The following is a 23,477-nucleotide window of genomic DNA, read 5'->3' as shown; positions in this document are numbered from 1 at the left end:
GGCTCCACCTTCAAATCTCCACCCCGGGATTTGGCAACCCTATCTTTATCCTTTTCAAATGGAGGTGATTTCCCAAACGTGTACACCATGTGCTGATTTGTGTGTGTGTGTGTGTTTTAAAGAAACAAGCCAGTGCTAACTAGAAGGGTAAGGCCAGGAGGCCCCAGGCTCAAATCCCCACACATCCCTGGACATAGCTGGGTGACCTTCAGGCTACACAGGGTAGTTGTGACTGTGAAAAAATGGGGCTGGAGGGTGGGCACTGAATTACCGGAAAGCGAAGTGGGATTCAATGCAAGCTGAATGTAATGTACTGAGTGACGAGACGTGTTAAAGGCAACATGCTTTATTAGTGAGTACATCAGAAGGCAAGCAAACGCAGGCCGGGTCCCGATTATATACATACCCCAGAACAACCCAAAGTCTGGCCAGGTCCAATCCTGGCCAGTTAAATTTCCCGCCACAGATCTTGATTGGCAGAGTGTATTTGCGAGCTACGTCCGGGGACCAGTGGACTTCCACTAGTCACCTCTGTAGTGTTCGCTGTGTTGTAATTTCAGGACTGAAACACAAGACACAACACTCCTCCCCCCCCCCCCCCAAGTTCAAGACACAAAGTCTTTCAAGTAGGCTGGCACCCTGCGTTCCCGGGTCAACCTCCTCGGGGTTATTTGGGGAGTTGGAGCGGCCGTCGTGGCTGGCGGGGTGGCTGTTCCTCGTGGTGGGGTGACGCCAGAAAAGGGCTGTCCACTGCTTGTTGCTGTTCCGGAATCTCCTCTCTGGGGGGGTCGCTCCCTCCGCTGTGGTGCTCTTCCGCCCACATAGTGTGGCCGGCATAGGCTGGGTAGCTCCCGGGGGTGTTGCTGTTAATTCTCCCCCGCTTCCCCGATCGCTATCGGTTCTTCCGGCAAGGTGCAACGGTGCAGCTGGTCAATATGCCTCCTTAGGATCTGGCCCCCCTCCAACGAGACCTCGTAGGAGTGGGACCCAGTGACCTGCAGCACCCGGGCGGCTAACCACTCCGGCCTGCTTGCAAAGTTCGTTGTGTATACCGGATCCCCTGGAAAGAATCCCCTAGCGGCTTCCCTGGTTTTGGGGGAACTGCGGAGGTCCGTAGCCCGGTCAGGATGCAACTTGTCTAGCCTAGTGATCAACTTCCTCCCCATTAGTAACTTGGCAGGGCTTAACCCAGTGACGGGGTTGGGGGTGATTCTGTTATCAAATAGGAAGGCTGCCAAGAGGTGGTTCCAATCTCCCTGTACAATGCGACCCAGGGCCTCTTTAGTGGTGTGCACCATGTGCTCTGCCTGGCCGTTGGTGGCTGGTTGGAAAGGGGTGGCACGAATGTGCTGGATGAGGTACCTATTCAAGAACTCCTGGAATTCCTGGGAGGTGTAAGCGGTCCCATTGTCCGTGATGAGGATCTTGGGAATCCAATGAGTGCAAAAGATCCTTCACAAGGCTCTGACTGCCGCCGCAGTGGAGGTTGAAGCTGTAGTGTATTGGCAGCTGGACGTGACATGCGCGATGGCGACCGGGCGCCCAGCGCAGGGCACGGCAAGCCCCGCCCATCACCAGCAGCGGCGGGAAGTTTAACAGGCCAGGATTGGCGCGACCTGACCAGTAGGCTGTACCGGGGTTTGTATATAAACGGGACCCGGCCCGTGTGTTCTCTCTCTTGCAACGTGCTCCTAATAAAGAATGTTGCCCTACTCACGTCTCTTGTTTGAGTACGTTACACTGGCGACGAAGGTGGGATTCTAGTCTCATCGGCTACGAAGGAGACCAAGGGCACCACCCGGCCACGACTGCCGCCGCCACCACCATGGCCAACCAGGGCGGAAACACCGGTCACATTGAGCTGTTCGACCCCGCGAATCCAGAGGCCTGGGAGTCCTACCTGGAACGGGTCGAATGCTACCTGAGGGCCAACAAAGTCACGGAGGACAGCATGAAGAGGGACGTTCTCCTGAGCGTTTGCGGAGCGGCCACATTCGAGATCGCTAAGGGTCTCTCGAACCCCGCCCGCCTCACAGAGAAGTCCTTCACGGAGGTCAGCCGACTCCTCACCGGCCACTTCTTGCCGTAGCCGTCGCGGGTGGCCCGCCGGTTCCTGTTCCACAGGCTGCAGGCGAATCGGCCGCCGACTACTTGGCGGCCCTCCGCAGGATCGCCAGGAACTGCAACTTCCCCCAGCTGGAAGACACCCTGGCCGATCGCTTCACGTGGGGCCTCCGCGATGAGAGACTCCAGCAGAAGCTCTTCGCCAGAGATGAGCTCACCCTCCAGAGCGCCTTCAACGAAGCAGTGGTGTTCGAGAGGATCGCGAGGACCTTCCCCAAGGCTCGGACAGATGCCGTCCACCACGAGGACCTGGACCAGGACTGCCCGGAGGAGGGAGAAGCCCACCAGCTGCGCCGGCCAGCCGGCCCGCCCAACTGAGCTTCACTGCGCCCCCGAGCGGCCGAACAACCTCCAGCGGCGGATAGGCAGCCTGCCCCCAAGTGCGCCAGCTGCGGCGACCCCCACGACAGGCGGGACTGCCAGTACCGGACCTGGGACTGTCGGAGCTGCGGGAAGACCGGACACATCACGAGGGCCTGCCGGGCCAGACCGGGCCGTCGGAGGCCCGCCACCCACCAAGAGTCGGCGGACTACCAAGCCACCGCCTCCACCTCCCTACAGGTACTGAACTTGCCCCCATGCGTCCCCAACAAAATCAAAATGGCGGTCCTAATCGAGGGCGCCCCATGTCAAATGGAGGTGGACTCGGGTTCCTCCATTTCGATCATATCGGAGGAGACCCTGAGATACCTGTGCCCCGGGCGGTGGTTTCAGACAAGACCGGCGGACTTTGTTCTAAGGGACTTTCAGAAGAACCAAGTCCAGACCGCGGGGTGGGCCCGGGTGCATGTAGAGCGGGGGTCCTTCAAGGGGCGGTTGGACATTCTGGTGGTCAAGCGCCAGCTAACCACCCTGTTGGGACTGGCGTGGTTCAAACCCCTGGGAGTACGGCTGGAAGGGGTGGGGCAAATCCTGTCCACTAGCGGGGTCAGGGATGTATGCCGCGAGTTCCCTGACGTGTTCGATGGGTCCCTGGGTAGTTACAAGGGGCCGGCCATCTCCCTACCGCTGGACCCCACAGTCCGACCAATTAGGCTTAAGGCCAGGCGGGTCCCGTTCGCGCTCAAGCCGAAGATAGAGGCTGAGCTGGACCGCCTAACGGCCCAAGGGGTACTGGAGCCAGTAGACTACGCCACGTGGGAGACCCCAATAGTCACACCGGTTAAGCCCAACGGGGAGGTGCGGATCTGCACTGACTACAAGTGCACCATAAACAGGGCACTTCAAGATAATCCGTACCCAGTACCAGTAGTAAGCCACGTTCTGGCAGCCCTAGCGGGGTCAAAGATCTTCGGGAAGCTGGACCTGGCACAGGCCTATCAGCAGCTCCCGGTAGATGAAAAAACAGCAGAGGCCCAAACCATTGTAACACACAGGGGGGCCTTCAGGTGCGGAGGCTACAGTTCGGGGTGAGCGTGGCTCCGGGGATTTTCCAAAGCATAATGGATGCTCTCCTTAAAGGAATCCCCGGAGTCCAACCGTTTTTCGACGATGTTCTGATTGCGGCTCCCGACCCCGAGGAATTCAACAACCGCCTCCGAGAAGTGCTCCGCCGGTTCCAGTCAGCGGGGCTCAAAGTCAAGCAGGAAAAGTGCTTACTGGGTGTTCCGCGAGTGGAGTTCCTTGGGTTCGCTGTAGACACAGCAGGAATCCACCCAACGGAGGAGAAAACACGAGCCATTGTACAAGCCCCAGCCCCCACATGCAAAGCTGAACTCCAAAGTTTCTTGGGGTTATTAAATTTTTATCACACGTTCCTCCCACACAAGGCAGCCTTGGCAGAACCCCTACACCGGCTGCTGGACAAACACGCCCCTTGGGTATGGGGCAAACGCCAAGCCGCCGCGTTCCAGGCGGTTAAAGACACGCTGGTCTCAAATGCAGTGCTCCACCACTTTGATGAGCACCTTCCGGTCATACTGCCTTGCGACGCATCGCCATACGGGGTGGGTGCAGTCCTAGGGCACCAACTCCCGGATGGGAGGGAGGTGCCAGTGGCTTATTACTCCCGCACTCTCACGCAGGCCGAGCGCAATTACGCGCAGATCGATAAGGAGGCTCTGGCCATAGTAGCGGGGGTCCACAAGTTCAACGATTACCTTTATGGGCGGAGGTTCACGATCGCCACCGACCACAAGCCGCTCTTGGGCCTGCTAGCGCCGGACCGCCAGACCCCCCAAATTCTGTCCCAGAGGGTATTGAGGTGGAACCAGTTTCTAAACTCCTACATGTACACTCTGGTCCATAGGGCGGGCAAATCCATGGGCCATGCGGACGCTCTCAGTCGGTTGCCGCTACCCGAAGAGGGTCCAGACCCCGCCCCCGCACACCATATCATGCTAATGGAGAGCCTCCCGGAGCAACCCCTACATGCGGCGGAGGTCGCCAAGGCCACTCAGAAACACAGGATACTGGCGCGGGTGCTCGACTGGGTGGTGAGGGGTTGGCCTGAAGGGAACATGGGGGAGGAATTCAGACCATATAAAACCAGGAGGGAGGAACTAACAGCCCACAAAGGGTGCCTCTTATGGGGGAGTAGGGTGGTGGTCCCGCCCCCGCTACAAAAGCGTGTACTGCAGTCCCTACATGAGACCCACCCCGGCATAGTACGAATGAAGGCCTTAGCCAGAAGCTACGTATGGTGGACGGGGATGGACGGGGAGATCGAGAGCTGGGTGCGAGGGTGCCAGGCCTGCCAGGAGTCGCGGCCCGATCCACCCAGCGCCCCCGCAACACGGTGGGAGTCCTCCAGGAAGCCGTGGTCGAGACTCCACCTTGATTTCGCGGGGCCATTCCAGGGACAGATCTTCCTGATAATTGTGGATGCCTACACTAAATGGCTGGAGGTTTTTCCCGTAGCGTCCACATCCTCAGCCTCCGCCATCCGGGCACTGCGCAGGGCGTTATGCACCCACGGCATTCCAGACACCATCGTCTCGGACAACGGGGCGGCCTTTACCTCGAGGGAATTCCAGGCGTTTCTCCAGAGGTACCTAATCAAACACATACGGTCCGCCCCGTTCCATCCGGCCACCAACGGCCAGGCCGAGCGCATGGTGCGCACAACAAAGGAAGCCTTAAGCCGGATCGTACAGGGGGATTGGGAACACCGACTAGCGGCCTTCCTATTCGACAACTGGGTGATCCCCAACCCCGTCACCGGGGTGAGCCCCGCAGAACTCCTTATGGGGCGCAAGCTCATTACCCGACTCGACAGGCTGCACCCGGACAGGGCTTCAGACATTCGCGGGGACCCCAAAGTCAGGGACGCGGCCCGGGGGTTCTTTGCAGGCGATCCGGTATACACCCGGAACTATGCTCGAGGCCCCGAGTGGGTGGCGGGATGAGTACTGGGAGTCACGGGGTCCCGCCACTACGATATATCAACAGAAGGGGGCCAGGTTGTACGACGGCACATTGACCAAATACGCCGCCGCACAATACCAGAGGAACCAGTGGACATGGAAGAAGTGAGGCCTGGGGAAGCGCCACCCCAGACTCAACCAGAGGACGCCTCCCCTCCGCCAAGTATTCCGGCGCACGAAGTGCCCGGGCCGGCAGAGCCCGAAAGACCTGTGGAACCTGACCAGCAGCCGCTGCCCACACCACCAGCAACAGAACCACCAACAGCAGGAGCTGCGGCCCCCCCGGAAACCCTAAGACGGTCCACCAGGGAGCGGCGACCTCCCGCTTATCTCCAGGACTATGTGCATGAACTAGGGGGGAGGGGTGTAGTGTATTGGCAGCTGGACGTGACATGCGCGATGGCGACCGGGTGGCCGGGTGCCCAGCGCAGGGCACGGCAAGCCCCGCCCATCACCAGCAGCGGTGGGAAGTTTAACAGGCCAGGATTGGCGCGACCTGACCAGTAGGCTGTACCGGGGTTTGTATATAAACGGGACCCGGCCCGCGTGTTCTCTCTCTTGCAACGTGCTCCTAATAAAGAATGTTGCCCTACTCACGTCTCTTGTTTGAGTACGTTACAGAAGCTACAGGAATCACTTCCAACCACTTGGTGTATGCATCAAATAGAATAAAGAATCAAAGATTTCAGGTTTTCATGGCTGGTAACATCATTAGGGTTTGTAGAATCTTTCGGGCTCAAGTGCTGTGTTCTACTGGAGAAAGTTTTCCTTCCAGACATTTCGTTCTCAGCTGCGGAAAACATCCTCAGTGGCGTTGCAGCCGGAGCAGGCGCTCTGACCTTCTTGGCTGCTGTGCATTGAGTGGGGCCAGGGCTGCTGGAGAGCTGCTATTTCTAGGCTGGGGGTGTGTGGTGAAAGGGCAATTGGTTTGTGGATGTGCCCATTGTTTGGTGGGGCTTCCTGGAAGGGTAGTGATAAGGAAACTGGCTGTTGAATGTGACCATTGTTCTGTGTTAATTGCTGGGAGGGTTGGTTGGAAGGGGTGTGAAGATAAGGAAGATGGTTGTTGACTGTGCTGATTGTTTTGTGGAATGTACTGGTTGTTCTGTGACTTTCTGCAATTTATAGTCTGTAGGGTGTTTTGCAGAGCTTGGTACCAAGATTGGTGGATGAAAATGCCTTCTTCCTTTCTGTTAAAATTGTGCTGGTGTTTGTGCTGCAACGCCACTGAGGATGTTCTCTGCAGCTGAGAACGAAACGTCTGGAAGGAAAACTTTCTCCAGTAGAACACAGCACTTGAGCCCGAAAGATTCTACAAACCCTAAGAATAAAGAATATTTGGCCCTGGTATGGCTCCGCAAAGTCTAGGTTTAACCGGGACCATGGCCTCCTGTTGGACTCCCAGCAGTGGACAGGGGCACTGGGCGGATCAGGCCAGGACTCTTGGCAGCGTTGGCACCTTCGAACCCACCTTTCTATCTCCTCGTCCATCCCCGGCCACCATACATAGCTACATGCCAGGGCCTTCATACGCACTATCCCCGGGTGTGTTTCATGTAGGACTTCCAGCACTTGCTTCCGCAATGTGTGTGGGGGGGAACCACCACCCTGCTACCCCAGAGAAGGCACCCCTTGTGCATGGACAGTTCTTCTCTGTGTTATGTGAATTCCCTGAATTCTGTATCCAGTTTGCCCGTGGGCCACTCCCTTCCCACCCAGTCTAAAATGCATGCGAGGATGCGGTCTCTCCCTGTGGCCCTAGCTACCTCTGCGATGTGGAGGGGCCTCTCTGACAGAGTCTCTGTAAGCATCACATGGTGGGCAGGGGTAGGATCCGGGTCCATAGAGGGCAGCGGCAGGCGGCTGAGGGCGTCAGCGTGTCCCATAGCTTTGCCAGGGCGGTGGACCAGGGCACATGTGTATGAGTTGAGGAACTGGTTCCACCGCAGGACGTGCTGTGACAGAATTTGCGGTGTCTGGCGGTCAGGGGTGAGGAGGCCCAGTAGTGGCTTGTGGTCCATGGCAATCGTGAAACACCTACCATACAGGTAGTCGTTGAATTTATGCACACCCGCCACTATTGCCAAGGCCTCCTTGTCTAACTGGGCATAGTTGCGCTCCATGGGGGTCAGGGTTGTCGAATAATAGGCCACGGGGACCTCCATCCTGTCCAGGAGTTGGTGCCCCAGAATGGCGCCCACCCCGTACGGGGAAGTATCGCAAGCCAGAATCACTGGTAGGGATTCATCAAAATGGTGGAGCACATCATTGAAAACTAGGAGGTCTTTGACTGCTTGAAAAGCAGCTGCCTGCTTCTTTTCCCAGATCCACGGGGTGTTTTTATCAAGGAGCCTATGAAGGGGTTCTGCGATGGCCACTTTGTGGGGCAAAAACGAATGATAAAAATTTAATAAGCCCAAAAAACTTTGTAACTCCGCCTTGCATGTGGGGGCCAGGGTATGGACTATTGCCCTGGTTTTGTTGGCCGTCGGGTGGATTCCCATGGTGTCTACTGCAAACCCCAAGAACTCTACCTTCGACACCCCAAGGGAACACTTCTCCCGCTTTACTTTAAGTCCTGCCATCTGGAAACGGCAGAGTACCTCTCGCAGACGGCTGCTGAACTCCTCAGCGTCCGGGGCGGCAATCAAAACATCATCAAAAAACGGTTGCACTCCGGGGATCCCTTTGAGAAGAGAGTCTGTTATGCTCTGAAAAATCCCCAGAGCCACACTAACCCCAAATTGCAGCTGCCGCACCCAAAAAGCTCCCCTGTGAGTCACAATAGTCTGAGTTTCTGCTGTCTCGGCGTCCACCGGGAATGCTGGTATGCCTGGGCCAGGTCCAGTTTCCCAAAAACTTTAGAGCCTGCTAGGGCTGCCAGTACGTGGCTGACCACCGGAACAGGGTATGGATTGTCCTGAAGTGCCTTATTTATTGTGCACTTATAGTCAGTGCATATGCGCACATCTCCAATCGGCTTCACTGGAGTGACTATGGGTGTTTCCCATGCAGCGTAGGAAACTGGTTCTAGCACTACCTGGGACGTGAGGTGGTCCAGGTCCGCTTTTTTTTTTGTTTAAGAGCAAACGGAATTCGCCTGGCCTTCAGCCTTATTGGTCTCACGTGGGGATTGAGGGGTAAGGTGATGGGAGGCCCCTTGTAGCACTTCAGGGACCCATCAAACACTTCCGGGAATTCCCAGCACACGTGCTCAAAATTTTGCCTTCGCATCTGCGGCACCCCCACTATTTGAATACCAAGTGGTCGAAACCAGGCCAGCCCCAGTAATGTGGTGAGCTGGCATTTGACCACAAGTATGTCCAGCGTGCCCTTAAAGTTCTTAAACTCTACCCTAACAGTGGCCCAACCCAAAATCTGTAGAGTTTTTTTTTTGGAAGTCCTGCAGTATGAAATCAGCCGGTCGCAGCCTGGGCCGGCCACGGGGGCAAAGTTTTCTTAGAGACTCCTCCGAAATTATGGAGATGGAGGAACCCAAGTCCAGCTCTATTAGGCATGGAGCGCCCTCAATTAGGATCGACACCCTGACCTTATCGGGGGTGGTGAGGGGCAAGTTCATTACCTGCAGGCTAGTCAATGCAGTTGAGTAGGCATCGGCCAAGTCGTGGTTGGTGGACTGGCGTCTGTGGGTGACCTTGGCCCGGCAAGCCCACGCTATGTGGCCCATTCTTCCACAGTTCCTACAGTCCACGTTGCAATAGGGGCAGTCCCATCTCTCGTGTGGATCCCCATAGCTGGCACACTTGGTGTTGGCTGGTCTCTCTGTCGCTCATGGCCGAGTGGGCGCTCTCGGCCCCATTCTTGGTTGTCGACGGAGCTGGTTTACCTCCTCCTCCTCTGGGTTTCCCGGTGCCATCTCCTCCTAGTGGACAGCTTCCGCTCGTGGGTTGTTGTAAGCCTTGGTTGCTCTCTCGAACGTGGTGGCTTCGTTGAAGGCGAGTTGGAGGGTGAGCTCCTCCTTTGCAAAGAGCTTTTGCTGCAGTCTTTCATCTCAGAGGCCCCAGACGAATCGATCCCTCAGGGCTTCATCCAGCTTGTGGAAGCTGCAGTTCCCCGCAATTTGGCGGAGGGCAGCCAGGTAGATGGTGGCCGTCTCTCCCGCCCCTTGATCCCTCTTGTGGAAGAGAAATCGGCGGGCGATGATGGATGGCTGGGGCAAGAAGTGCCCTGTCAGGAGTCTGACTATCTCCTCGTATGTTTTCTCCGTGATCTTTGCGGGGGCCGAGAGACCCTTTGCGATCTCGAATGTGGCCTCCCCGCAGACACTTAGGAGCACGTCTCTCTTACGGCTGTCGTCTGTAATCATGTTCACTCGTAGGTAGCAGTTGACCCGCTCCATGTAGGTCTCCCACCTATCAGGGTTGGTGGGGTCGAACTCTGCAAGGTGGCCCATCATCCCACTTGGATTAGCCAAGGCAATGGCGGGCGCTTCAGTCTCCCTAGACTGCGTGCCTTCCTCATCTCCGGCCAGGTCAGCAAAGTCCCGCTTGGGGAGTTACCTGACTAGAATCCCATCCTTGTCACCACTGTAATCTACTGAGTGACGAGATGTGTTGAAGGCAACATGCTTTATTAGCGAGTACATCATAAGGCAAGCAAACGTGGGCCAGGTTCCGATTATATACATACCCCAGAACAACCCACAGTCTGGCCAGGTCCAATCCTGGCCAGTTTAACTTCCCGCCACAGATCTTGATTGGCGGAGTGTATTTGCGAGCTACGTCCAGGGATCAGTGGACTTCCACTTGTCACCTCTGTAATGTTCGCTGTGTTGTAACTTCAGGACTGAAACACAAGACACAACACTGAAGAGACCCTATCCCTTGCTGCAAGTCTGATCTGGTTGCACTCTGGGTTTGGAAGCTAAAAATGCAGGTGAATGAGCCAGGTGCTTGGCAGGCAGAGCTGTGTGTGAGCAAGGGCGCATTTCTGCAGCTGCCACCTTACTTCTGCTCCCATCTGAGAGGGCTTGCTGGTGACGAGGGGGCAAGAGCCAGCCAGGTTCTGCCCCATGTGAATCTGCCTCCCTCTTGCTGGTGGGGGGAGGGAGACCTGAGCACACTTCTGGTGGCACACAGCAGAGCTGGATTAGCGCTCTCCCCATCTCTCCTCGGAAACCCAGTGAGGCTGGGGAAAGTGGTTTCTCTCCCCTGATCACCACAGCAAGTTGGGAATTGCTCTCCACCTCATTTTCTTTTCCTCTCCTCCCCTCCTGAGCCAGGAGCTGTTACTGAAAGCACTTCTCCACTCAGCACCAGTCCCACTTGGCATGCTGCGCCAGGAAGGGAAAAGCAGCTACGGTGGCAGCACACAAAGGTGGCATTCAGCTTCTCCCTCTCCCTCCCCCCCACCAATGGATCATCTCTTGGGCTTCAAAATGGAGAACAGAAACCCTCCCAAGTGCCTGTTCAGAATACAAGTGGTTAATATAAGAAAATAAGAAAAGCTATGTTGAGATCAGGCCATTGGCCCATCCAGTCCAACACTCTGTGTCACACTGGCGAAAAAAGCCAGGTGCCATCAGGAAGTCCATCAATAAGGCCAGGACACTAGAAGCCCTCCCATTGTTGCCCTCCTCCCAAGACCAAGAATACAGAGCATCACTGCCCTAGACAGAGAGTTCCATCAATACACTGTGGCTAATAGCCACTGATGGACCTCTGCTCCATATGTTTATCCAATCTCCTCTTGAAGTTGTCCAAGAGGAATTCTTGGCAGTGAATTCTATGTGTTAATCACCTTTTGGGTGAAGAAGTACTTCCTTTTATCCACTCTAACCAGACTACTCAGCAATTTCATTGCGTGTCCACAAGTTCTTGTATTGTGAGAAAGGGAGAAAAGTACTTCTTTATCTATCTTCTCTATCCCATGAATAATCTTGTAAACTTCTATCATGTCACCACTCAGTCGACATTTCTCCAAACCAAAGAGCCCCAAGTGTTTTAACCTTTCTTCATAGGGAAAGTGTTTCAAGCCTTTAATCATTCTAATTGCCCTTTTCTGCATTTTTTCCAATGCTATATTTTTGAGGGGGGTGGGTGAGCTCCCTCTGGGTGTCCTGCCCCCCCCCAGGGAAAGTGCATGAGCAATACATCGCCTCTCCTTTCCCGGTGTAATGAACGCTGTGTGGTCACTGTCTGGCTATGCCTGGCAGATGGTCACTGCAATGGCCTCTCCTAAATTACTGCATCCGTGGCAACACCTTCTCGCTGGTCCCCCCGTTTTCACAGAGTTTGCCACGTCTTGGTGCGACCGAATGTCCAGCGGTATGACCGGATGGGCAGGTTGGGCTCACCAACCTCGCCAGCCAAGAGAAGGAAAACTCTAACATCAAACCCGGGCAGACAGAGCTCGTTAATGTAACATCTACCACCTGGAGGACTCGCTGCCGGCGTCCTGGCTTACTGGGCCATGGTAGATGACCCCATGGTGAAAGGGTGGAGCCAGTACTGCGCACACTGCGCTTCACCTAAAAATTCCTCTGCACAGGCCTGAAGGGTATCCACATCCACAACCCACAACATACCAAGTCCTGTAGCGATGGGCAAGGGGCGAAATGGCAGGTGGAAGATGCCACTGGAAGCCGCAGTCCCGATCCTGCATGTAGGCGGTTCAGGGTATTGGTTGCCTGATGCTGACCCGGAGACGAAAGCATTTTTCGGCAGCACCCTGAATGACCAAGCAGCCCTATTTAGGGACAGCACTGCTTGCTCCATATGGAGAGGGGCCTAGAAAAGGTGGCCTAAACAAAGCTCGTCTCCTCCCCCCCCCAGTTGGCTAGCCGCGATCAACGGGCATCCTTACTTGCGGTCGAAAAATAACAACAAAGAAAAGGCATGCACCTGCCTCACAAAGTGTGCAAAGATTAAAGCTTGCGTGTTGGAACATCAGAACCATGCTTGACACAGTAGACAGTGGTCGCCCTGAACGGCGCTCTGCTCTAGTTGCCCACGAACTTCTCAGGTTGAATATCGACATAGCAGCTCTCAGTGATGTCCGATTCCCTGAGGAAGGTAGTCTTCAAGAACATGGTGCTGGCTATACCCTCTACTGGTCGGGTAGGTCAAAGGCTGAGAGCCACCTTTCTGGCGTTGGCTTCATGGTCAGAAACTCCATTGCCTCTAAACTCGAAAACCTGCCAACAGGTCGCTCAGATCGCATCATGTCTATGCGCCTCTCACTTCAAAACAAGCAGCATGCAACACTCTTCAGCGTGTATGCCCCAACCCTTCAAGCAGATCGTGCAGAAAAGAACAAGTTCTATGCTGATCTACGTAACCTCGTATGGAAGACCCCTACAGAGGACAAGGTGATCATCCTTGGCGACTTCAATGCCAGAGTAGGTAAAGACTCGGAAGCCTGGAAAGGAGTACTTGGCAAACACGGCATTGGCAACTGCAACGATAACGGGCGCCTCCTGCTAGAATTCTGCATGGAGCATCAGCTCACCATTACCAACACTATCTTCCAGCAGAAGAACAGTCTGAAGACAACCTGGATACACCCACGGTCCAAGCATTGGCACCTTATTGACTACATTCTGGTGCGCCAGAGAGACCTTCGAGATGTCTTACACACCCGGGTAGTGCCCAGTGCAGAATGTCATACGGATCATCGTCTCGTATGCTGCAATCTCCGTCTTCACTTTAAATCTACACTCAGAAGAGGCGGTATCCCCCGGAGGAAGTTTCAGGTTGGCAGCCTTCAGTCAGCCGAAGTTAAAGCTGCCTTCCAGGCAAAACTCCAGACAAGAATTGAGGACCCCAGTTGCCTCACAGATCCTTCTCCAGAAGCACTCTGGGAACACCTAAAAACGACCATCCTGTTGACCTCTGAAGAAGTCCTCAGGTTCTCCACAAGGAAGAACAAGGACTGGTTTGACGAGAACAATCAAGAGATCCAAGAATTACTGGCGAGAAAGAGATCTGCCTACCAAGCACATCTTGCTCAGCCCTCCTGTCCCGGGAAAAAGCAACCTTTCGCGCTGTATGTAGCAACCTCCAGCGCAAGCTTCAAGACATTCAGAACGAGTGGTGGACCAAGCTTGCAGAGAGAACCCAGCTGTGTGCAGACACTGGTGATTTAAGTGGGTTCTACGAAGCCCTGAAGGCAGTATATGGTCCATCATATCAGACTCAGAGTCCCTTGCGTAGTGCAGACGGCCAAGTGCTCCTCACAGACAAGGCATCCATACTGAACCGGTGGTCGGAGTATTTTCAGGATCTCTTCAGTGCCAATCGCATAGTTCAAGATTCAGCAATCCACCTCACCCCACTTCAACCAGTGAAAGTTGGATGAGATCCCCACCCTAGAAGAGACTGTTAAAGCCATCAAGCAACTGAAAAGTGGTAAGGCAGTGGGAGTTGATGGAATCCCACCAGAGATCTGGAAGCATGGGGGCATAGTACTACACAGCACACTTCACAAAGTACTTGTCACCTGCTGGGAACAAGGCAAACTACCACAGGACTTTTGCGATGCAATCATCATTACTCTACATAAGAACAAAGGGGAAAAGTCAGACTGCTCCAACTACCGGGGGATAACCCTGCTCTCCATCGCAGGCAAAATCCTTGCTAGAATACTCCTGAACACCATTGCAGAAGAACTCCTCCCAGAGAGCCAGTGCGGCTTCAGAGCTAACAGGAGCACCACCGACATGGTATTTGTTCTCAGGCAGCTCCAAGAGAAATGCAGGGAACGGAACAAGGGTCTATATGTGACTTTTGTTGACCTTACCAAAGCTTTTGATACCATTAGTAGGAACGGCCTGTGGCAAATCTTGGAACGTTTAGGATGTCCCCCAAGGTTCCTCAGTATGGTCATCCAGCTACATGAAGACCAACGAGGCCAAGTCAGACACTGCAACGATCTCTCGGAGCCCTTCCCAATAGGCACAGGTGTAAAGCAAGGCTGTGTTCTCGCGCCAACTCTCTTTACAATCTTCTTTAGCATGATGCTTCAAAGAGCCACAGTAGATTTAGATGATGACGATGGTGTCTACATCCGCTATCGCACCGATGGCAGCCTGTTCAACCTGAGGCGACTAAAGGCCCACTCCAAGACAATGGAAAAACTTATCCGAGAGCTACTGTTTGCTGATGATACTGCACTTGTCTCCCACTTGGTATCAGCTCTGCAGCATATGACGTCCTGCTTTGCAGAGGCTGCCAAGCTATTCGGCCTAGAAGTTAGTCTGAAGAAGACAGAAGTTCTCCACCAGCCTGCACCCCAGGAAGATTATCACCCTCCTTGCATCACTGTGGGTGAATCAGTTTTGAAGACAGTCCAGCAGTTCAGCTACCTGGGGTGCATCATCTCCTCAGACACCAAGATCGACAAGGAGATTGACAATAGACTGGCAAAGGCAAACCGTGCATTTGGCCGCCTGCATAAAAGAGTGTGGAGCAACAAGCATCTGAAAAAAGGCACAAAGATCAATGTTTACAAAGCGGTTGTGATGACAACCCTCATCTACGGCTCCGAATCGTGGGTTTTATACCGTCATCACCTGAGACTCCTTGAGCACTTTCATCAGCGCTGCCTTCGCACCATCCTCAACATCCACTGGAGTGACTTTGTGACCAACACTGAAGTCCTCAAGCGGGCAGAGGTTACAAGCATCAAGGCATTGTTGTTGAAGATGCAGCTGCACTGGGCAGGGCATATCTCCAGGATGGAAAACCACCGCCTTCCCAAGATTGCCCTGTATGGCGAACTTTCCACCGGCCATCGAAATAGAGGGGCACCAAAGAAGAGGTACAAGGACTCCTTGAAGAAATCCCTTGGTACCTGTTGCATTAACCATCACCAGTGGTCTGACCTAGCCTCAGATCGCAAAGCATGGAGGCACACCATCCACCAGGCTGTCTCTTCCTTTGAGAACGCACGCATAGCTGGTCTTGAGGACAAAAGGAGATTGAGGAAGAATTGTACTGCTACAGCACCAACCCCAAATCAGACTTTTCCCTGCAGCCACTGTGGCCAGACCTGCCTGTCCCACATTGGTCTTGTCAGCTACCAGCGAGCCTGCAGCAGACGTGGACTACTGCACTTTTCTTAAATCTTGGTTCGCGAAGTCAAGCCGAGAGAGAGAGAGATATTTTTTGAAATGCGGTGACCAGAACTGCACAGTATTCCAAATGAGGCCACACCATCGATTTATGGCATTATGATACTGGCTGATTTGTTTTCAGTTCCCTTCCTAATAATTCCCAGCATGGCATTGGCCTTTTTTATTGCAGTCACAGACTGTCTTGACATTTTCAGTGTGTTATCTACCATGACCCCCAGATCTCTCTCTTGGTCAGTCTCCGCCAGTTCACACATCATCAACTTGTATTTATAGTTAGAATTTTTGTCCCCAATGTGCATTACTTTGCACTTGGCCACATTGAACTTCATTGGCCACATTGATGCCCACTCACCCAGCCTCAACAGGTCTTTTTGGAGTGCCTCAGAATCCTCTCTGGTTCTCAGAACCCTGAACAATTTAGTATCATCTGCAGACTTAGCCAATTCACTGCTTACTCCCAACTCCAAATAATTAATGAACAAGTTAAAAAGCATTGGACCCAGTATTGAGCCCCATGGTATTCCACTGCTTACCACCCTCAACTGTGAAAATTGCCGATTTATACTCATACTATTAATTAGCCAGTTTTTGATCCACAAGAGGATTTGTCCTTTAACCCATGACTATTGAACTTACTTAGGAACATTTGACGAGGAACTTTCTGGAAGACAAAGTAAACAACATCTATTGGGTCCCCTTTGTCCACATGTTTGTTCAACCCCTCAAAGAACTCTTAACAGGTTAATGAGAGAAGCTCTTCCCTTACAGAACCCATGCTGAGTCTTCCTCAATAGCTTTTATTCATCAGTGTGCCTACTACTGCTGTGATGGTCTTAAGTTGACTTATGGTGACCTGTAGGGTTTTCAAGGCAAGACATTTTTGGGCTTTGAGGATTTAGAACACTTTTTGAATTGAGGGTTGCAATGACCCCAAGGGAAAGCAATCTTTGCAACCTGAATTGTTGAGTATATACTAGCAGCAGGTACAAGCCCTGTGTTTGTGCTCTGTCAAAGCTTACCTCATCCCCACAGCCTAATGGAAAAGCTCAAATTGAATCATACTGCACTTTTGGGAGACAAGCTAGGGCACATTTGCAAGATAAGCCAGGACATGTTTAAAGGCATTCTCTGAACCACACATTTTCCAGACTTGAAGAAGCCATGAAGCCTGGAACGCTAGATGATCCCCGGCCACCTGTTTTCTGAGCTAATTGCTTCCCTTTTGCCCTTTCAAATTTTGCAAACCTCAAAGTGATCTTCTCAACTTTATATATGGGGGGAAGTGTTCTAGATGACCCCAGCCACCTGTCCATTGAGCTTTTTGGTTCTCTTTGTCCTTCAAATTTTCTAAATTTCTGATTTGATAATCTCAACTTTACAGGAGGAAGTTAGTCTAGTTGACCCATAGCCACCTGTACACTTAACTATTCACCTTCAAATTTCCAAAACATCTGAGTCACCTTCTGAACTTTACATATTGGAGGGGGGGGGGTATGTGTGTGTGTGTTTGGAAAGGTACAATGTTTCCTTTCTTTAAAATAAAGTTTTTGTAGATTCCCAACTATGTCTTCAGCTTTAAAAATGCTTCAGCTTTACTTTTTACAACTTTACTTCAGCTTTACTTTTTACAACTTTACTAAAGCTTCAGCTTCACTTTTTTGTGGCTTTTTGATGTTTTCAATTAGGGGTATTTTTGAACTCAATTCCAAATTTGTCTCTCCTTTGTCCTGTATTTCTGAAGATAGTTATTCTTGAGACCTGATTTTTTTCATAGTAGCTAATGCCATGACTGAGAGAGCTATCAGGTTTCCATTGCTTTTTGGTGTAATGTGGGGTTAAAATTATCAAAAGGCAAGAAGAAGAGGAAGAGGAGGAAGAAGAGAAAGAAGAAGAAGAGAGCACAACAGATCATATCTCCTTCTATTAGGAAACAATTTTATGGGAAATCTGCTCATCTACCCATGATGATAAATAATACCAAACTAGCAAAACTAGATTGTCCACCACCTGTCCCTTAGCATGCATGCATGTACTGGAAGAGGAGCTTGGTATACGCAGGGCTTTTTTGTAGAAAAAGTCCAGCAAGAACTCATTTGCCACATTCCCTGATGCCAAGCCAGTTGAAACTGCATTCCTGTGTATTCCTGCTCAAAAAAACCCATGGGTATATTCACTCAATTTATGTAAGGCAATATGTGAGGTCTGTCACACCTGGAGAATGCCCTGTATGACATGACTGGCCACCTTGAAATATGTGCCAGAATCTTCTGCAATACACAATTATTCCATGACAGATGTGCAAGTATTTGTCAGGAAATTGTTTGATTTCAATTGGTTCTGAAACTACTTAGAAGTTTACTGTGAAATGATACTATCTGGACACCATTCTGTAGCCTTCGACTTTCCTTAGCCCCAAGGAATTGGAGTTCTATAGGAGATTTCCATTGATTATTACTGCAGAGGTGTTTTAAGAAGCTCCATGTAAGTGCAAAATGTAAAGGTCATCTGTCTCTGCCTTTTCCAGAAGACAGTTATCAAACTGTTGTTTGCCATAATTAGGTAGTTAATATTTAATAATGAGGGTTCTGCATTACCGCCAAACCTGCACTTATGGCCACCTGCTATCCATGGTCACTAGTGCTAATAGCTGGCAAAATCACATCCCTGTGAGATCTGCTATCTGTTGCATATTACTTTTCTCTCTAATAGGTGACCACCTGCCTATCACACTTCTGGCCACCTGTGGGCCAGCCCAGCTGTGTAAATTGCACTGCAATCAAGAGCCACTTTGAGAGGGTAGAATATTTTCTATCACATTAGATGCTCTTTGACTTCCTAATTGCACAGAGAAAGTAATTTGCTTGACCTTCGAGTGTTTATTTATTTATTTATCATTAAAATGCACAGAAGCGCTCCTGTATGGCACCATAAATCCAGAAAATATCTTCTTGCCCCCCCTTTATATTAAAATACCACCTGTCACCATAAGCAACGAATGAATAAATAAATAGTCTCTATGGTGACCGTTACAGACATGTAGAATTGTAATCCATTAATTGAAGCCCTGGCCAAATTCCCAGCAGAGAGATTTCAGGGTTCAGGAATTATGACAAGTCATTTCAAAGATATATGTGTTCCTGTCCTTCTCCAACAATTGAGAAGTTCAGCATATGAGTCTTCTTGGCACTTTCTCCAAAATGACTAATTAGTTGTTTGCTTTGGTCGTTTGGCTTTATAACTCTTCAACCTGAAATATATTCCAGTGGGCACATAGAGTTTGCTGCAAGAAGCTCTTGCTGGAGAAAAGAGGACTGAAACATTAAAAATATCCTTTACTTGAAACACTTCTCAACTAAAACAGCACTAACCAGATAACAGAATGGTCTGCCTCCTTGGGCTACTGCTTTAAGTGTAATTAACCACTCAGAAATCCTCAGAACATAACATTTTATTTTATGAATGCTTAAGTGAATTTTATCTATAATAATAATTCTCCTGTGGCATGGCCAAATTCATGCTGCCACTGGATAATATCTGTGGGAACAAATAATTGGCCCATCATGGCTCAGTCAGAGTCTGTAGCCTCCCATTGGCTGACTTCCCTGCCCCCACCTACTCAGGCCCAGGAATATTGAACAAACTGCCAAAAGCGGTCTTACCACAGAGGGAAACACAGCTCCAATGCTTCTCTGTGTTCTCAGTCAGACCTCATGAATGGCCTCCCAGAACATGAAGCCTCCAAAGGCCACAAAAATAGCCATGGAGGCCAGTCCCTGCTGGGAGTGCTTTCTCAGCGACATGGCTGCTGCCTGGGAAGTACTAGTCAGAGGCTCTTGCTAGGCAACCCAGGCTGCTTTGGCCAGGAAAGGGAGCGGCCTTTTAGGCCTATTTCAGTCGAATTCAAATACAATAAAACAGAAAAGTACTTAATTCAGTGTGGAAGGTCTGTGGTTACCTTGAGACCCTGGGGTATCACATGTTGTCAAGAAACAGACCTTCCATTTTGTATATGTGTTTGTGTTAATCAATGTCATTTTATTGTAAGTCGTATCCGGATTTGTACTAGCAACTAGGCAATGTCAGCAGGCATTTACCAATTTGACACCTGTGTAATTAGTCACACCTGTATATTCTGTATCCATTTGACAGCTAGAACTTTTAGATCTAACTCTGATAGCATGTCATCAGGAATCAGAGTTGGATGACAGCTCTTAATTAGATCAGAGTCAGGATTGACTCTATCTTAGCTAATACCTAAGATAAAGGATCATCAAGCGAGCACAGGAAAAGAACACAGGATACCTGGAAGAAAGGACATCAAGATGTCTGTTTGTGTTGTGTGCCTGACCTAGACAGCATCGTGTAAGTAAGGTTTAGGTTAAGTAGCCAAGAAATGGTGCACAGTTTAGTCTAGGAACAAGTTGGCTTGCTGCCATAGTTTTTTGTTTTAGTGTGTTCATCTGTATGCACTGGTATATTTCAATGTTTGCTTTATATTTCTTTTATGTTTCCCTTTCCCATTTTGTAAATAAAACTTCGTATGTATTTTCTTACAATTTGGCTTTGTATTTTTGTAGACTTGTGACCAGGGATTCCACTAGACCACAAGAACCCATAAGTAAATTATTTTGTAGTTTTTAGTTATTTTCTCCCTTCCTCTTGGCAGGTCTGAAGGGATGTGGTCCAAACTCCCTGGACCTGGGTGTGTGTATCTTGACACATATATGTGGCCATTCACATATGCACCCCCAATTCTGGGCCTCTTGAGACCTCAGCATTTGTATAAACAGAGTACACATTCATGCAGTAAGTCCATTGGCAAAGTATTTGGCATGTCAAAATAAAATACTTCAAATATGTACTTGGGTACTAATTCAAAAATTACTAAAATCTTTTTTTTCTTGTAACAAAGTTTTTATTAGTATATAGGTAATGGAATACAGGGGAAAAGGAGGGGGGTGTAGTCAGAACATCATTAATCAGCAGCTATTACATTTTGTCTTTGTTGAGGACACAATTCTGATATTTAGATACTTATCACAAAAGATATCTTTTCCACTTAATTTTTAACAATAATTTCTCAGTGTCAAAATTTTCTTTAAAAAAATTAAGCAGAAAAACATACCCAAGCATGACAAATTATTAACAGATTAAAATTATTTCAAAGTTACATATATGTTTATTTTTTCTTAAAATGTACCCTACACATTGCTTACTTGGTATTATTAGATAAATATTTTGATGTATAACATATATGCATAACTGTTAAATAAGCATTTTACATTAATAGTGAGTATAATTTCCCCCTCTATAATTATTCCAGGAGGTAACTTTTTAATTGGATAATGCAGGCTAGCAATCAATTATTAACCTTGACCATAATATCTGTAATATGCTTTCAATTTCTGCTGAAATCTTCAATTAGTCTTTTATTTACTAAGTTTATTACTAAAATCTTTGATTATTAAGATACCTAATTATGTCTCACATGGCATGTGGATGTGTGCATATCTCTGAAGAACAGGAGAGAAGGAAGGCTAAATGAGAAAGAGAATGAAAGATAATGCAAGAAGAAAGCTTGGGAATTAAAGCCAGAGTTACACTTTTGGAATGCAATAGCTGAAATACATTATAACCAGACATATAATTAAAATTAGGGATAGAAATTTAGGTAGTTATAATATTAACAAAGACATATTATACACACCCACACACTATGTATATATGCATATAGAATGAAAGTTTTCTATATTTTCTGGATTTCATGGTTATGAAAATGAAAAAATGGTTTTGATTGGACTCTAATATGCTTAGGGCCAGCCCTCATAATATGTTATGGAATGTGGAGGTTTAAAGGAGAGATATACCATATTTGGCATAGACTCTTTGAAGATAAAATACTTCTACTGAATAGGTACACATATTGCTGTGTTAAGGGGTCAACAAAGGATTATGTTTCATTCACACTATCAACAAAATGCTAATTCTAGAGGGACATCCCAGCTTTTGGATACCCAATGGGATTTGGCCAGGTCAAAATGGGTTTTATCTGTATAACCAATAATGTATGCTTTGTATAATTTTTTGCTTATATCACTAAGGGTATACGATCTCTGGACAAATCCTGTAACCCTTGGAAAGTTGCTAGGCTTCTGAGGACTTTTACCTTCTGTATTCTGTATTTTGGACTCTGCCTAATTATTAATAAAGACTTTAGTTCTTCCACTCACAGGACTTCCAAGTGTGTTCCTCATTTGGGACAGGGGGGCTACGAATTGTTTGGAACATGCTGGAGAGCTGACAAAAAGGGGTGAGGTGACAGCAGTTCATAGAATCATAGAGTTGGAAGGTACCTCTAGGGTCATCTAGTCCAACCCCCTGCACAATGCAGGAAACCCACAAACACCTCCCCCTAAATTCACAGGATCTTCATTGCTGTCAAATGGCCATCTAGCCTCTGTTTAAAAACCTCCAAGGAAGGAGAGCCCACTACCTCCCAAGGAAGCCTGTTCCACTGAGGAATTGCTCTTAACAGTCAGGAAGTTCTTCCTAATATTTAGCCGGAAACTCTTCTGGTTTAATTTCAACCCGTTGGTTCTGGTCCTACCTTCCGGGGCCACAGAAAACAATTCCACACCATCCTCTATATGACAGGCCTTCTAGTACTTGAAGATGGTGATCATATCACCTCTCAGCCGCGTCCTCTCCAGGCTAAACATCCCCAGCTCCTTCAACCTTTCCTCATAGGACTTGGTCTCCAGACCCCTCACCATCTTCATAGTTGAGGGACCAGGGGATATGAAGAGGGACTGTGACTGTAATAAAGGTGACCACTTTATTAATCTCTCTTCTAAAACAATCACTTTGCTTCAGTTGTCAAAATTACCCAGAAATGGCATGTGAGGCACTGGTAATGATTTAAATATTTTTGGTCTATTTAATTAAACTGGCAAGAAAGGGAACTGGTATATTCACAGGGATGGCATTTGGGTTAGATAGGCAGTAAGCTAAAACTAAACGCAGAACTTAATTGGAGGTTGCTGACTTCTCAAGATATGGTTTTGTACTTTAAAATGTTTGACATTCATTCAAGGTATGTGGATACTAATAGCCTCAGTGTTACAGCAGCACTCTATTTCTAAAAGGGTGCTGGCCAGAAGTACAGACGAGGTCCCTGCTGCTCCGTATGTGCACAATCTCAACTGTTATAGTGGAAGAAGTCACGCCACCATGAGCTCTCCAGTCAAGCGGTTTTCAGCCCTTGTCCATGAAAGCCATGTTCTAAGGCTAACATCACAAGCGACCATTTTCCTGCATAGCCAGACTCCATGACAAAGAAACGAGAGGCTCATGTATCCAACAGCTGCTTCAGACATCTGCATAAGGCAATCATGCTTATCTTAGGCGTGTGTCCTGTCGGACTGCTCAAGCTTTTGTCAAACGGAACTCTAGACAAAGAATGGTGCCAGCCAGAGGAGTAAGAAGAGGAAGAATATCTTTAATCCAGAGCCAGAGCTATTGTGTAAATCGGGTGTCACCTTAGGTATCAATTCAGCTCTCTATTGTCACTTTTAGATAAATTCGTATAGCTTGTTTTAATCCCCCCCCACCCATGACTCGTCCATGCCTTGCCCAAACTGTCACTTTGGAGCCTCTCCCTGTCCCATTGTTACCTGGAGATCCATTCAGGTGACCAGAGTCAGGTCTGCTCATTGGCTTGAGGTGGGCACCCAATCAGGTACCCAGAATAGACTAATCATGGCCCACTACAAGCCAGCCCCTTTTCTGGGAGGATCTCTTCCCTTCCAAGAGACTATAACAGGAGAGAAAACTTCATCTCTCTCTCTGCCTGAGCAACATGTAACCAGATTGTTCATCTCTCCTGACTCTAA

The 23,477-nt window shown here is 49.6% G+C and overlaps 1 protein-coding gene across 1 annotated transcript; it reads left to right on the top strand.

The window, feature by feature from the left end:
* Positions 1-4,775: 4,775 nt before the first annotated feature.
* LOC132567351 (uncharacterized protein K02A2.6-like) lies at positions 4,776-5,471 on the top strand. Its single transcript, XM_060233027.1, has one exon. It carries the CDS (start codon positions 4,776-4,778, stop codon positions 5,469-5,471), a length of 696 nt encoding a protein of 231 aa, XP_060089010.1.
* The last annotated feature ends 18,006 nt before the right edge of the window (positions 5,472-23,477 follow it).

Source organism: Heteronotia binoei, chromosome 2, assembly GCF_032191835.1.
Source record: "Heteronotia binoei isolate CCM8104 ecotype False Entrance Well chromosome 2, APGP_CSIRO_Hbin_v1, whole genome shotgun sequence".
NCBI lineage: Eukaryota > Metazoa > Chordata > Lepidosauria > Squamata > Gekkonidae > Heteronotia > Heteronotia binoei.
The sequence above is the reverse complement of the archived record's forward strand: the minus strand, read 5'-3'. Positions and strand labels throughout refer to the sequence as shown.

Bases quoted from the DNA above. Each gene is read 5' to 3' on its own strand.
- LOC132567351 (XM_060233027.1), top strand. From the start codon at position 4,776: ATGGACGGGGAGATCGAGAGCTGGGTGCGAGGGTGCCAGGCCTGCCAG.